We start from the raw sequence: 15795 nt of genomic DNA, 5'->3' as shown, positions 1-15795 counted from the left end.
GTTCCACGGTTACAGATTTCACCTTCGAGATCACACGACTTGTAGCACAATATTTAAAGACCTCAAGGAATATCACATCGCAACACAAGAAGCGGCCATGTGACTCTCGCAGACAACCTTTCGGACAAAAGTATTCTTTGTATAAATCACAAATAAATAACGACTATATTAATTTTATATATATATTTTTATAATATTTTATGTTTCTGTTTTTTTTTTAAGAATTTGTGAGATGGAAACATGAGTCCAGTCAAAACTTACAGTGGCGATTTATCACGATGTAGTTCTCACATACCCAAGCCAATACTCATATTATGTTAAAAAAAGATAATTGACTCAAAGTAAGCGACTTAGTATTTTATAGTAAAATATATTTACGATTACGAAATAGTCTTAAATCTATGATATAAAATAAAATACTAAAAAAACGAATAATTTACTAAAATATGTTATTAAAAGGAGTCCTTGCCTAAAGGGACTCCTTATAGTAAAATGTATTCTTCTCCTATAATATTAAAAAAAACTTAATTTATAATAGTATAAAGATAATTGAATCTGGAGGTAAATTGTCTAATGATTATGTATTTTCAGTTTTTTTTTAGTAAATTATATGCTAAATAGGGCTGCAAAAAAGTAAAATAACATGCCTACATCGTCGCATTTGAATGAATAGACCGATGTAGAGCTTGCATACCAATCTCGCGCCGGAAAAATTCCATATGTAACTTTACATAATTTACCTATAAATAAAGCTCAACAGATGAAGCATTTTTATGAATATAAGCAGTTAATAAATATATAAGTTATTCAAAACGTTACTCATTTCCTCGCATATTGTTTATTTAATTAACATTGTTTAGTGGAATTATATATGACTTAATTATAATGTTTTATTATCAATACGTAATTACCTCGTGTGCAATTCTATAATCTATCGGTTACTAAGAGGAACACGAATTTGCGATAGTTTCTGAGATCGTCCAAAATAAATATATGGCATTATTTGCATACGATTATGAAAAGTATTAGCTGTCGCCCGCGACACCGTCCTCGTTGATTTAAAAAAAAGTTATTAGTAGTACGTGTTCTTTGAAATTATACGCTACTTCTATGGCAAATTTCAGCGAGATCTATGCAGCCGTTCTGGAAACATCCTTTTCCATCTATCTAAACCTTCGCATTTATAATATAAGATCTCTTTTTTTATTTAAAAAATTAAGTTGCAGTTACTTTTTAACAACATACTTTATAAAAATATATTTCTTATCTGAATGCTGACCTGTTGTGAATTTTCCTATTGTTCTGTTATCCTGTTCGTAGACTCTTGATTAATGATTACAAGCACGTTACGGTCCCAACAATGATCGACATCGCTGCATTCGTTTCAAGGACTTACAATTGCATACATTGAGGTTATATTGACACAATAAAATGCACATTATGTGACGACATGTTAATAAAATATAAATTAATTGTTACTTGAACGTAATAGATTCACTTTCATATAATTCTAAAACTATTGACCAATGGATAGTCCATTGTCGAGACAAAAAATGCAAGCTATTGTCATTACGCTTTGCAAGCCGAAAGGTCATCGATCGCTGACCTACCCATGGAGATTGCAATCGTCCTAATCACAAACATATAAGATAGGTAAGGTCAGTTACAAAATAAGTACCCCTCAATTTCATAATACGTCTCCATTAAACAAATGAATACGTTTTACATGCGTAAAGTTCAGCGAGGTGGGTTCGTGTGAATAGATCTCTTGCAACAACTAATTATCTTAAAGCCGATGAAACAATTTACTATTAACAAATTTCTTTTATGTATATCTTAATATATGATACTAGCAATTGTTGTAGATGCGATTTATGAATTAATTCTAGTACAGCTGTAAGCGATATTTAACTGCAATTCCTGTTATCTATCAGATTCTTTGTCTTCATATGAAAAAACAAAGATAAGGCCTTTAATGACATTTAAGGGATATAATAAGCAAGCTGGGTTTGTACGTATTTTTAAATTATGCCACCATTACTGGTGCATTGGCTTTTTTACACTTTGGAAAGAGTAAGTAATTACGAACCAACTAATGTAGATCCAAAGTTATTAAGTTGTCTGAGATTAATTCGTATTAAAATAACAAGAAACAACTATCGAGACATATGTATTGTAAAGATTATTATTAAAAGGCTTACGTAATAATTTCACTAAAGTATTGTCCGGTCGCAAAGAGCAAAGCAATTACGCCGATCTAATTTCAATGCAATGACGTAATTTCGAGACCTCAGAGTTGATTAAACCTTAGTATGTATAAAGACCTTGATATCGGATGCGTCTGTCGTGATATGTAACCGTGTTACCTAGTAACTGACCTTTGCTTGACCATTATCACTGGATTTAACGTGATAATCCTTGTGAGCTTTAGATTTTTGCAATGCACAGATTATTGAATACATATATACCAGAGTAAAAATGTTCTCTACTGTAAGTAATAGGCATTGAAATACCGGTCATTTTAAAACTTATTAGGGCGGGATGGAATCTACACTGTAGAGTCGAGTCAGTACTATAAATGGACACTACATACTATGGACCAAACTGCTTGATTCGTTTCACGTAGGAGTTAAACGTTCCTAGTCTTAATCTAATTATCAATGGTTGTCCTATAAAGTTTTGTTTATATTATAATATTTTAATCATTTGCATTTGTGTTCGTCTGTGGCGGTCGACATTTGTAGCGCAAGCGTAATACAGAGCGGCCGATAAGCCCCCGTTTGAAGCAGTAAGGTCAACATCATCATGATCTGGTAAATACGTAACTTCAGAGGACACGCTTCCTGCCAATAAATGTCGGGGCCGCTTTTCTTATCGTGATCGTAGTACGGCTCATAGCAACCGTTTTAAGTGGTCACCATCTATATTTTATAACTTCTATGACATCTAATTCATGGTATTTTTTACATCCAACTTTAGATAGTGCAGCTCTAAGGGACTTAGGGATTCTATTCATCTTTCTACATATCCTTTTCTTCATAATTTTTTTTCTGTTTTTGAAGAACTATCCAGGAGAATAGAAACAAATTTAATTTTCACGGAGTTTATTATGCATTTTTTATAACAATGATATAAAAACATAAACAAAAAATAAAGCATTTTACATCTTATATATATGAATTAATATCAACAGTATTTTCTTAAGACTACATTTGAAGGTAATCAATGGAAGTAGCGGACATTTGCTGGTACAAAATTATCTCTTGCTCTGTTCGGCTTTGCTAGCACGAGTCATCGCGGGATTCACTTTACACGTAATCCTGTACGACTCCACGGGCTTCACGGAGTCGCGGACTAGAATCGTCGACCTGACTGTGAAGAAGTGGGAGTAACAAACCGAAGCATCGCACAGAGATGTTTGGAAACTGAGGTACAAGAGATAATGAGTCTTATCCGTCTGATGTTTAAGTTTCATTTCGACTCGGCCGGGTAGCTTTGTGCCTTTCCGGGAGCCGGAGACGAAGTCGAATTCATCGAGGGTGACATCTTTGTTTGTGTCGTCTTTGATCCAGACGTGCCAGTTCTGTGGAGCTCCCGGCGTGAACTGCGGCGCACGACCAGTCGTCTTGCCGTCCTTGCTCTGGTCAGCTTCCAAGTTCATATTAAAGTGAATGATAAGATTGCCGCACTTCTTGTGGATGAACAAATCGTTCTTGTAAAGGATCAGATTCTCCGGCTCCGTGAATTTGGGATCCGGGACGCGCACTTTAAACTCTTGGCACACGTTCTTGGCCAGATTTAAAATTTTAATACTGTGGTTGTTGGTGTCGGCTATGTATAAATATTTTCCGTCCGCACTGGCTGAGAGGCCGGACGGCTCGTTGAAAATAGCGGGGTCCGATGTTTCAATCATAGTAGGATTCAATGTGGTTACTTTTTGAGGTCCAATGTCCACTTTCTTTATCTTATGGTTGTAAGTGTCCGCTACGTACAGAGTCTTGTTAGCCTCGCAGTAAGCGACGCCCAGCGGGTGTTGAAGCTTGGCTTCCACGCCGATGTCATCAACGTCCCCGAAAGCGAAGAGATTCTGTAAACAAAATATAATAAACTAGCTAATAATTAATTAATTATTAACTTTGAATATAAAATGACACATACCAAAGGGTTGCGGTCCCCGCCGCACAATGTAGACACTTGTCCAGTTGACAACGTAAGTCTTCTGATCGAGGAACTTTCTGAGTCGGCGATAAACATCTCCGGGTTCGTACCTGTATTATAAAAATACATTTGTGTGAGTCCTGCGTGAAAGAACTAGTCACCTTAAGTATAGATTTAGTATGAAACTGAGTATGTGTGCTTGTACCAGTCCTCAATGTGAGTCCGGAGGGCTGTGCAAAGCATGCGGTGTTGGGGTATGCGCTGTTCCGCGCCGCCTCCACGCCAGATCCCGCGATACATACGCAAGTACCTAAACAAAAAAAAATGTTTTCTTGTTACAAAAAACATTGCCAACTTTTTTTCCAGTTGTACATATTTCTATAATGAAATTTAACTCACCTTCAGTATAACTTTTGTATTTCCACCAAATGGTGTTGTCAAGAAACAGAGCCCAGATCTGATGCGAGCCCGCACACGCTATCAGCACTACGCGTCGCTTTTCATCTTTTTTGTCTTTCTCTAAAAAAAAAAATGACGAGAAAACGAAATAAAACAAAATAAATCTATAATAATATGAAATAAATATGGTATAGTTGGTTACCTTTGGCATCGTCATTGTTTGTCGTGTTGTCTGTGTGTCGTGGCGGGGCTGAGGGCGGGGAGGAGGCGGGGGCGGGGGTAGCTGCGGCCGGATGGACATGTCCATGTCGGGTGTGGTGTACAGCACCACATCCCATGGAGACGACAGCGCCTGCATGCCGAGGCACTTGCCTCCTGCACACAGATATTGTTTTACTAAAAGACAGCAAACAAGCAAGCGATCATCTGATTTTGCTAAAATACCAAACTGAACTGCCTATAGTCGTCTGAAAAATATCAGATTCATAGTCTTACCTAAATCCCCGGTGTGCGACTGTTCCCCCGTACCAACGAGGATCTCAACAGTGCCATCGTCAAGATGTACAGCGCGCACTGCGTGGTTGTTGGTGTCGCAGACTGCCAGGACGCTGCCCGACAGCCAGCACACACCCTGAGGCGAGTTCAGGCGCGCCTCGCTCAGCTCTACACAGTTGATAAACATCACACAGTGCTGGAGTTAGTAAGGACCGCCTAGGGCGAATTACACAGCCTGACATAACCCTGATCCCCCAAGAAGGATATAAAAGGCGATTTTCAAATCTCACCCACAGCAACTCTATTAAGTGAACTTTACAAAAGGGTTATTGGCTTGGTATTGACTCCTTGAATAGGAGGCTATAAGTTATTACAATATAGCGGCAAACAGAAAACGAGAAACAACATTGCAGCAGTTGTATGCACGAAATACACATTACGTTTTAATTAATCAAATATACACAACTTCTATTATTGGAAGGCGGTAATTATTACACACTATGTAAATACGTGGTTTCGATCGAGGATTGGGCAAAAACAAATAAAATAATATCAAGTTCACACCTTAATTAACGTAACATGAGACTCAAACAACATCATGTGATGGACGTAATCTTTGTTAAAATAAACATCAACTCAGCAATAAATGTAATCTTACCAATATTTTAAATGTGAGTGTTTAGATGGATGGATGTTTGTTTGAAGGTATGGACGGCTTTTGATGAAATTTGGTACAGACATAGAACATAGTCTAGAAAAACACATAGGCTACATATTAAGTTTTTTTTCAATTCCATGCGGATTGATTCGCGTGCGACAGCTAGTATGTTATGATCTATTCTTATCTTTCATCTAAGAAACAAGACAAGCAACTTTAAGTAATGATAATACACTTTAGATATTAAATTAGAGTTTGTCAATTTATATCCTACACTTACTGCCATCCTTAAATCCAGGTTCTGGTCCACCAATAATACGCAGAATGATACCAGAGCAGTCTGTTAAAATTACACGATGGTTGCCCGTGTCAGAAATCGCTAAAAATGGCTCCTCACCTCTACCACGATAGAAAGGATTTAATGCCACCTGACAAAAAAAAATATTCATTACCTAAAAAGCTACTGTTAAATAACCTTACTTATTATAAATGTGAATATTTGGATGTAGGATGAATGGATGTTTCTTAGAAACTCCTCAATGTCTGCATGGATTTCACTGCATTTTGTCTGGATGAATGCTTAGACTACTAATTAAGTTTTCTTTTATTCCATGAGGGGGTAGTCGGGGGCGACAGCTAGTAAAAAAGCTTATATTACACATACCTTGCTTGGAAATTGTAAAACATCACAATCTTTGGGTCTAATATAATTAGAAGGTGACATAGGTATTTCTGCTGTGGAGATACGGAAACCAAAATGTCTTATAGCTACACCAACAAAAGATACCAGCTCTTCTCTATGCCCTTCACCAGTTAGAACAAATAATGGTTTATTTCCTGGACCTATGAAAGCAAAGATATTTAAAAATACAAATAAACATGCAAAAGCCACATTGTGTACCAAATTTTGGAATATATTAAATTCTGTAAAGTAATGTTTTTATTTAATATATCATATGTAGTTTTTTAAAAAAACAAATTATAAAAAAAAAATTACAATGCCAAAATTATTAAAAAGTGTTATACTCATATTTTACCAATTATTTTTCTATAATGTTACTTATTTTAAAAGGCAAACTGAAGAATTTATAAATCCAATAATCCAGTTTGCTAAGACAAATTATGTTTTATGTCTCCCTCACAGCTAAAAAAATTGTTTAGTTAATAATGTACCTAATATGAGTAGTGTAGGCCAACAATGTATTCCAAGAGCTTCCCAATATGAGCTATCTGCATCATTGACAACAGGGTGGTGAATGTTATACCTCCTCACAGCTGCAAGAATATTTGATGAATCCTTTTCATTGTTAAACTTGGCACAATGTACTCCAATCTGTAAGGAAAAAATGCAGGACAATAAAGTTAGTATTACTTTTATTATCTTCCAATAAATACTTCTACTATTAATATAAATTTAATTATAAAACCTTTTAAAAAGTTTTGATGTACAAAATTTGGGTTGGAGAAAAACCTCGATAAGCTAGAAATATATGGCAGTCCCTTGGCCTCTCACTTATTAAGGTTTGACTGTATTTCAAATTGTATAAAAATTATGATAATTACTAACCACAACAAGTCCATTTTCAACACTATGTAGCTTTTCCAAATGTGCTAAATCAGGCAGAACATGGTAACAATTAATGCAGCAATATGTCCAAAAGTCCAGAACAACTATTTTGTCACTACAATGTTGAGATAAAGAAATTGGCTCAGACACATTAACCCATTCTAAATCTGAAAATAAACCCTTAAAACAATTATTGATACATAAATTAAGAAATTAAAACAGAATATAATAACATACCTTTTTTAAAATCTTCAACAGCGGTAACTACAGACGAAACTTTTTTTATATGATTGACAATCAAAATATCTCTGTCTGCTTCAGATACTGCGGTGTTCAAGGCTTCTGTTAAATCCATGCAAGATTGTGCCACGAAATCTAACGCACTCGATTCCATGGTTTCTTAACAAGTGGGTCACGAGTTGTTTCTATTTTCTCCCCTTTTAAATTGAAATAGCGACTTTAAATTAAAGATGAATATTATTTCGGTTCCAGTTTCATAGAGGAATCAGAGTTTAAATAAAATAAGTAAGCCTATGATTTATTGTTATAACTTCATAACAAATAAAAGAAAGAATGATAACTTGCATAATGATATTTATAAATGAAGATGTTTTCAAAAACACTTACTGTCTGATATAGTCCCACAAGTATGTTATTGCAATTTTTTGACATTGGCACGGGCCTACAAGTTTTAAAGTTTACCAGTAAACAAAAATTTCCTAACTTCCGAAAGTCATCCATGTTACAACTCCAAGTAATTGATTTGCAAGTTATGACCTGATTTCTCGTAGTAATTGCTTACTATTTAAATGTACATATTCAAACACATTAGCAATTTAACCTAGGTGTCATAACATCGTGCGTGATATTTTTATGGAATTTTGAAATTGCATAATTGGCAACATTAAACTGCAGCTACCGCTTCCTCATTGGTCAAGATACGATCCTGTCAAAATGACATTGTTAGTTTACATATTTTCCGACCGCCACAAGATTCTTGTCATACTATACTGGTTCTTGTCAATTTATACTTGAACTTTTGGCAAATCAAATCTATGACAAAAGTCAATTTTTTTATGTACACCTGCTGTTATTTTAAGGAGTTTTTATAGTACATTTTATTGATTTTTTTACTTTTATCATTAAAAACATAAGCTCAAAGACTACCGAAATAAGTTAAGCTTTCATGAAGCTCATAAAAATAATTAAAATTCGTCGATTAGGCTTTCGCATTTGACGAACTGGATGTTGCGTACTCTTTGCCTTATGTTTGTGTTTGACAGTTTGACATGTTTACAAAACACAATTTGCATTATTCCTTGTTCTTTTTAATACGCCGTGACTTGGTCTTTCATTAATTCTCAATAAATAAAGCTTTTTTTTAATTTCCAGTCAGGAAATAGAAAATTATGTTACACCATGGATGCAATGTTTGATATTTGCTATTTATCATCTGACGGTACAACTGTTGAACCCGATGATATTCCTAAGACAAAGGAAAATGTTTGGGTTTTGGGGAAGAAATATAGCGCAATTCAAGGTGTTTAGATAACAATTTGAAGTAATTTTTCAATTAAATATTAGTGTAACATTTGGTTATATTTAAATTTCAGATTTGGACCGTATAAGACGAGATATTAGTTCAATTATTTGGTGTACGTACAGAAAAGGGTTTGTTCCAATAGGAGATGAAGGGCTAACGTCTGATAAAGGCTGGGGTTGCATGTTGCGATGTGGCCAAATGGTTCTTGGTGTAGCATTGGTCAGAGTTCACTTGTGTGCTGACTGGGTCTGGAGTCCAGAAACTAGGTAAAAAATACTATTAAACAAACACTGAAAAAAATGAGTAATTTAGTGTTAAGTTTACATAAATAGATGCTTGATATCATTAGTTTTCAGCAACATTCTTGTTTCAAAAATAGATATTATTAGTATGATGATCAAGATTTCACAATATTTAAATTACAAGGCTATCTATTAGAATCATTGGAAAACTTTGTGGTTATCTAATATTCATTATATTTCATAGAAACTGTGTTGAACTTACTTATTTACATAATTAAGCATAACTTTAGTGTTTCTTCTTTAAATATTTAAACATTTTTACAGAGACCCAACATACCTTAAAATTATACAGAGATTTGAAGAAAGAAAACAAGCACCATATTCTATTCATCAGGTTGCATTAATGGGAGCTAGTGAGGGTAAAGATGTTGGTCAATGGTTTGGACCAAATACTATAGCACAAGTTTTAAAGTACGATATTTTACTGACTTAAAAAATAATGGAATATAAATTGTCATGGTTTTTTCTATGTTAATTTAATTATAAGGAAATATGATATAAAATTTCCATTACAAAATATTTTTCTTTCTAGAAAATTAGTGGTATATGATAAATGGAGTTCATTGGTAATACATGTGGCCTTAGACAATACGGTTGTAAAAGAGGATATACGTAAGTATTATTGTGAAACGACAATATTGTATATTAGTAACATACTGATTTCTTTAACACTTATGTTATATTTTCTTTCTTTCAGTTCAACAATGTATTGTTACAAATGACCGAGGGGACTCGTCAAAGTCCTCAGGCTGTGTGACTGTGTCAGATTGGATGCCACTTTTGTTAATTGTGCCTCTTAGATTAGGACTAAGTGAAATAAATCCTATTTATGTTGATGGGCTTAAGGTAAGGAATTCAACACAAATGTTTTTCTTTACATTTTGTTGAAAAATTGTTTACAAAAATAGATTCCATTAAATATATTGAGTAGAAGTTTACGTTTAAGCATAGCAATAAAATATAATTTTGTTTCGTCAGATTTGCTTTCAATCTCCGCAATCTGTTGGTGTTATCGGAGGAAAGCCAAATCAAGCTCTATACCTGGTCGGTTGTGTTGGTGATGAAGTTTTATATTTAGATCCACACACCACACAAAGATCTGGACTAGTTGAAGTGAGTAACCATAGGTATAGTAACCTAACGCTAAAAAATTTATAATTGAACATTATTGTAAGAAATTATTTGAATTTTTTTTTTTCAGAATAAATCAACAGATGAGCAAAAGGAAATGGACTGTTCCTATCACTGCAAATATGCATCTCGAATACCAATACTTGCCATGGACCCATCGGTAGCTGTTGTAAGTAATAAAATATACTTTTACCATTTTTTTTGAAAGCTAATAGTTTACTAATAAACAATTCGATTTAAATCACTGTGGGGTTCCATTGCTGTAATACTCATTTGTCACTCTTATTCTCTTTAGAGCAGTGGAAACATATCTATATATGTATAGATTGCTTGAGCTTGGCTTCAGGATTTTTGAACTCTTAATTATTGCCTAAGTATTATTTTACTGCTAGAAATAACATATGCAACCAATTCTAGTGTTTTCTTTGCCGCACGAGGAGTGATTTCGACGAGCTATGCGTTATAATAGAGGAGAGTTTGATGCGCGAGTCGCAGCCACTGTTTGAGTTATGTGAGACACGGCCACCACATTGGGGACCTTCCAATGCTGACATTGATCTACAGAACACAACATTGTTTACAGGTAACATATTGCTGAATTAAATATCATTACATATTCAATTTCAATATAAGACTAGCTATTGGACACTTCATTTAAGTAGAATAAAAAAGAAATTAAATTGGCTTTTTCAGTGTTATGTATCACTTTTTGTGTTAAGATTTATTCAGTTATTCTGGAGTTACTTAGTAATATAATTCCTTTAATATTGATCTATTCAAATTTTAGCATTTATATTAGTAGTATTGATGATGTATTTTTAATTTATTTTAATTCCAGAGTTTGAAGATGTTGACAGACAGTTTGATGATTCAGATGATGAATTTGAGATTATATGAAGTAAAAATTATATTCATTTTCCTTTTTACATCACAATATGTTATTAAAAATATATTATATTATAGTAATAGTCAATATGGATATCTAAACAAGCAACAATATTTTACCTAGCTTTAAACAATTTTCTTTCAAAAAAAATATTTTAATATATTGTTTCTATATGTTATGCTTACTGCACTGAATATTTAGACTGATACATTGGCAATCTTATTTCATAGTGCCTTTTATAAATATATATATATATACCAAACAAATTAAATTGATACCGCCTGCAGATATTCATTCCCAATTCTATTTGAAGCTGTTATCGTGGGTAGATGTCAAAAAATCTGTACAATAACAAAATGTTATACCTGTTTTTTAAAATACAGTGGGAGAGATGACAATATTTATATTTTTGTTTGTGTACTTGGGTAGTGAAAACCCATATAAGCAAACCTACAAAAACTAGTCACAATATAGTTAAAAATAGCTCAAATTATATTTTATTTGGTCTTTTAAATTATCACTAAATCAAATTATATATTATAATGTGAACTTTTGCTCTCTTCGAATATTAATTTAAAAAAAAATAAACGCCACAAAATGTTTGGTGATATTTTGGAACAGTCCAGTGCCAATTAAGCTAAACATATTGCCATTATAGTAATTTAGATAGTCTCATATACAGTTTAATTTGAAAAATATATATTGCGGCAATACATATAACCTTATTATTGTATCTTTCTTACATTTGGTTATAAAACCAAAGATTGTGTTTTATTTTTATAAATAAATATTGAAATGTAATGTCTTTTATTATTTTTTGAGAGAAATTTTGGCATTTTGTAATCATTCATCCCCGGTTTTTTGACCTGTCTTAAAAATCAAGTGTACATGAGCATCTTTACTACGTGAGTCATTACATGGAACATTTTACATAACATACTCTTTGAATAGTATTACTTGTGTAATTCTGTAGTGTAACATTCTATTGTATTTCGTTCTAAACTAAATTACATAAACCATTTTTTGTATTACCAATCTGCAATTGAAACACATATAACCATAGATAACTAATTTATAGATGGTGTTTCATACAAGTTTGACATTTAATCGTGAGTCGATTTTCGGAAGGTCATTGTACTGTAAATGACAACACTGAAGGCGTCAATTTTGTTCTCCTGGGTAGATCTCTCAAGATTATATCTGCCTAAAACATGAGAACACAGAAAAGGATAGGTAAAAAGAAAAGAGTATTATCACAATCTAAACATTTAATATTTAGGTATCCCAAAAAATGGTAACATTAAGGGATAAATATCATTTTTCTTAATTATAGGACAGTGGCACATAATATTATTATAGACTTTTATAACAATTATTAAACATTTATAATTAAAAAAAGTAAAACACCTAACACATGGCCATATAATTGTTAAAAAGCACAAACCAAAAACAGTACTATATTAAAATCTACTTCAATACTATAGGTAATATTGTATTAAGTCTGATAAATGACATTTGTAATTATAAAGTTGTATTTTGGCACAAAAAGTTTTTGAAGAGGTGTAGACAAAGTTTTCTTTTTTGACAGTCAAAATATGGTTATTTTATAAAGTTTTGGCCCCAATTTTATGTACAATTATTAAACAAAAGACCAATTTAGGCCAATATTTGATAAATAGTTCTAAAATATATTTCCATGAAATAAAGCGTTTAGTTTATTGATAAATTGTTAAAGTTTAATTTGATATAAAAATATACTTTAAAAGATTTTGTAAAGATATATTCTGTTAAGTCACATTACTTAGTAAAATTATTTGTACCTCAAATAATATGTTATTTTCTACAAATTATGCCAAACTAAAATGAAATGAACAATGACTAGCACCCAAGGTAAAAATACGTTAAGTTTCTCACATTACATAAATACATCAAATGCTTTAAAAACATATATTAATTACTCTATTTAACAATTATTACACATATAAAGAATACTTTTTCTGTAAGTTATTTTTATGTACTGGCAAGGTTTGAAGGACAGAAGAGTTGTATACTTAATATTTAGTCAAAAAATCCAACTATTCTGGATTAAAGTGAAAGCAAAAGGTTAAAATAAAAACAACAAGCATCTATCCACAATCACAACCATTCAAAAATCTTTGAAATTGAAACTTTTTAAAATTAGATATACTAAAATATAAAATACATTTTCCATTTGTTTTTTTTAAAGGACAACTATTTACACACATTATGTAAACATAGCATTTTCAAGTAAAAATATTATGCATTTTAAGACAATTACATTCAAATAGATTTAGTTTGATTGTTACCAAAAGCTGCAATACTATTGGTATACTTTATTTCTAATCCTTAATCATAGTGATTTAATTTTTAACAAATCTTCATAGAAACTTAGATGGGTAACCTGTAGATGGATAGATTTAAATTTGATGTCTAATTGACAGGAGATTTTTGTAAAGTCATTTTGTATTAAAAAGGACACTTGTACTGAAAATACCCCAATACAGGTCTCTACACACCTTTTTTCGCCTCACTTTTGTAGTCAAGATTAAGTATCTATAGGTTTTATATATATGCCTTCATATTTCAATCAATTTCACTATGAAATATTTGATGTGGAAATCTTATTTTGTAAAAAATTTATGATAAGAACAGTAATGTTGTCTACAGACCCTCTGTAATATGCTTGTAGGGTCAAACTTTTGGCGCCAAAGTCTGGCTCATCAATTCTTTCCTTAATAAATTTGATTGCCTCTTCATTAGTAAAAGTGTCCCAGAGTCCGTCGGAGGCAAGAACTAGAAACATTGGTTTGTGGTCGTCTAGATTAAATGTAAGTATGTCTGGATCCGCTATGACGAATTTTTTATCTTTTAGAGGGTAGTCACCCATTGCACGGGATGTTGCAAGGATACCAGCCACTCTCCACACACCATTAAATGCAATATAACCTCCTGCAGCTTCAATCCTCTTTTGTTCCCTTACCTATAATCAAAATGTTTTTATCCAGATTAAAATAATTTTATTTTAAAAATAAGGTATGTCTGTTGGTTTCATAATTGATTCGGAAAATTTATAATTTCAAACACTAACGAAAAAGTAACTTGAATTGTTTCTGTTTATAGACCATAAAATGCACTACAATGTTTAGGATTATGTTTTCTATCATCATAAAATAACAAATGATATTTCTAAATTTACCGCAGTTATAAATATACAACATTGAACCAACAAATACAATATTCTAAATAAATAATTCATTTGTGAAAATATGTGATTACATACCTGTTGTGGTTTATGGTCAAATGATACAGGAATAGCATTTCCTTTGGAATCACACATAACACCTCTGGAGTCACCAACATTGGCCACAATCAGCTGGTTATCTTCTAATACTGCTATCAAGGCTGTAGTGCCCGCCACATTAAAAGACCTCTTAGCTGCTTCTACAAGAAGTCTGTCAGCTGCTAAAACTTCGTCTGTCAATAACTTGCCAAAGTTTATCTTTCCTTTTTCCAAATAACTCGCTAATGGTACAACAAAATGTTTAATTGGCTTTGGGCTCGCTCTTACTTCTCTTGTAATGGGTCTGGCTTTTGATAGCTGAGCCAATAACTCTGGGTCTGTTATTTCCTTTCTAGATGTATCATCAGCAGCACTAATGGACTTCTTGAAACTTGTCTTCCTTTCAACATTACTGTCTTGTTCTATCTTTGGTTCTTCAGGACTATTCAATGGAGATGGCGTGATCACTTTACCATCCTTAAATGCATTTAGTTCAACTACTTTGTTGTACAGATTCTGAATCAGGTGTTCTTTTGCATAATTGGCGGCAAATTCACCACCGTGTCCATCGAAAATTGCAAACAAGGAAATACCAGTATTATTTATGTTTTCATTAATAATAAACTTATCTTCCATATGCATTCGCCGGCCTTTGATTGCGTAAGCTGCACTCACTGAACCTTTTAATTCCCAGCTCTGTTTATCTGAATCTGAACCCTCCATAAGTTTCATACGTTGAACAGCACTCAGTGGACTCATAGCTTGAGACAATCTGCTGAGTAATGTTCGACTCCATAATTCAATTGTTTGTAGATACATGAAGAATATAATTATGCCTAACGTGAACACGACAAACTCTGATCGAAGTAAATACAGACGCACCATCTTCCATAAATAGCTCACCGGAGTATCAAACGCAACACTGCTGCTAAATCTTGAAAAAATTTTCATGAAAGACAAATATGTTTGGTGTAAAACTCTGTCCTCTAATTCGTCTTCCATGTCCTTGACTAAAATTAATAAACTTCGCACAATAAAACTATTTGTTACAATAAAATTCTTACGCCAATCGAGTAACACTCGCACTTGTATTTGTGTTGCATTTACCACAGATAATGTACATTATCTGTTTTTGGTTTTTAGTAGAAACTGGTAGAAACTTAAATGGTTTCAGGTCACATCAATAACTTTTTGATTGATTAAGAAAAAAATGTTTAACTTTAATAACCAAGAATAAAAAACTATTTCATAAATACTGTAGTTAACATAGACTGGAAAAGCGTGTCTAATCTGATATTTGTCTATGATGACGCGCGCGGAGAAAGCGCAGCGTTCATGCGTGGGCAGCTATTCCC

At 32.9% G+C, this 15795-nt stretch overlaps 3 protein-coding genes across 3 annotated transcripts; 1 reads left to right on the top strand and 2 right to left on the bottom strand.

Moving 5' to 3' along the window:
- Positions 1-3102: 3102 nt before the first annotated feature.
- Positions 3103-8074, bottom strand: LOC106127450 (NHL repeat-containing protein 2). The gene is made up of 12 exons (XM_013325528.1): positions 7905-8074; positions 7515-7714; positions 7278-7444; positions 6884-7043; positions 6375-6553; positions 5991-6138; positions 5053-5220; positions 4760-4932; positions 4558-4693; positions 4364-4468; positions 4159-4268; positions 3103-4087 (listed from the first exon to the last, which is right to left on the bottom strand). Exons 2-12 carry the CDS (start codon positions 7669-7671, stop codon positions 3257-3259), a joined length of 2334 nt encoding a protein of 777 aa, XP_013180982.1. The 5' UTR covers positions 7672-7714; positions 7905-8074; the 3' UTR covers positions 3103-3256.
- A 370-nt stretch (positions 8075-8444) lies between these two features.
- Atg4a (Autophagy-related 4a) lies at positions 8445-11922 on the top strand. Its single transcript, XM_013325578.1, has 9 exons — positions 8445-8817; positions 8891-9086; positions 9387-9533; positions 9655-9734; positions 9820-9968; positions 10101-10235; positions 10324-10422; positions 10671-10836; positions 11092-11922. Exons 1-9 carry the CDS (start codon positions 8697-8699, stop codon positions 11148-11150), a joined length of 1152 nt encoding a protein of 383 aa, XP_013181032.1. The 5' UTR covers positions 8445-8696; the 3' UTR covers positions 11151-11922.
- A 1721-nt stretch (positions 11923-13643) lies between these two features.
- On the bottom strand, positions 13644-15559 carry LOC106127756 (protein phosphatase 1L). Its single transcript, XM_013325988.1, has 2 exons — positions 14441-15559; positions 13644-14140 (listed from the first exon to the last, which is right to left on the bottom strand). Exons 1-2 carry the CDS (start codon positions 15440-15442, stop codon positions 13757-13759), a joined length of 1386 nt encoding a protein of 461 aa, XP_013181442.1. The 5' UTR covers positions 15443-15559; the 3' UTR covers positions 13644-13756.
- Between the last annotated feature and the right edge of the window lie 236 nt (positions 15560-15795).

The sequence above is a fragment of the Papilio xuthus genome, unplaced genomic scaffold (genome assembly GCF_000836235.2).
Source record: "Papilio xuthus unplaced genomic scaffold, Pxut_1.1 DF824655.1, whole genome shotgun sequence".
In the NCBI taxonomy this organism is placed as follows: domain Eukaryota; kingdom Metazoa; phylum Arthropoda; class Insecta; order Lepidoptera; family Papilionidae; genus Papilio; species Papilio xuthus.
This window is presented reverse-complemented; position numbering and strand designations above follow the sequence as displayed.

Excerpts from the sequence above, each read along its gene's own strand:
- LOC106127756 (XM_013325988.1), bottom strand. The coding sequence starts at position 15,442 with ATGGAAGACGAATTAGAGGACAGAGTTTTACACCAAACATATTTGTCT. Across the intron at positions 14,141-14,440 it reads TTGACCATAAACCACAACAG|GTAAGGGAACAAAAGAGGAT; the intron begins GTATGTAATCAC and ends TTTTGATTATAG.
- Atg4a (XM_013325578.1), top strand. The coding sequence starts at position 8,697 with ATGGATGCAATGTTTGATATTTGCTATTTATCATCTGACGGTACAACT. Across the intron at positions 9,534-9,654 it reads ACTATAGCACAAGTTTTAAA|AAAATTAGTGGTATATGATA; the intron begins GTACGATATTTT and ends TTTTCTTTCTAG. Across the intron at positions 9,969-10,100 it reads TTTATGTTGATGGGCTTAAG|ATTTGCTTTCAATCTCCGCA; the intron begins GTAAGGAATTCA and ends TTGTTTCGTCAG.
- LOC106127450 (XM_013325528.1), bottom strand. The coding sequence starts at position 7,671 with ATGGAATCGAGTGCGTTAGATTTCGTGGCACAATCTTGCATGGATTTA. Across the intron at positions 6,554-6,883 it reads GCCTACACTACTCATATTAG|GTCCAGGAAATAAACCATTA; the intron begins GTACATTATTAA and ends TTGCTTTCATAG. Across the intron at positions 4,694-4,759 it reads AAACAATGACGATGCCAAAG|TCATTTTTTTTTTTAGAGAA; the intron begins GTAACCAACTAT and ends TTCGTTTTCTCG.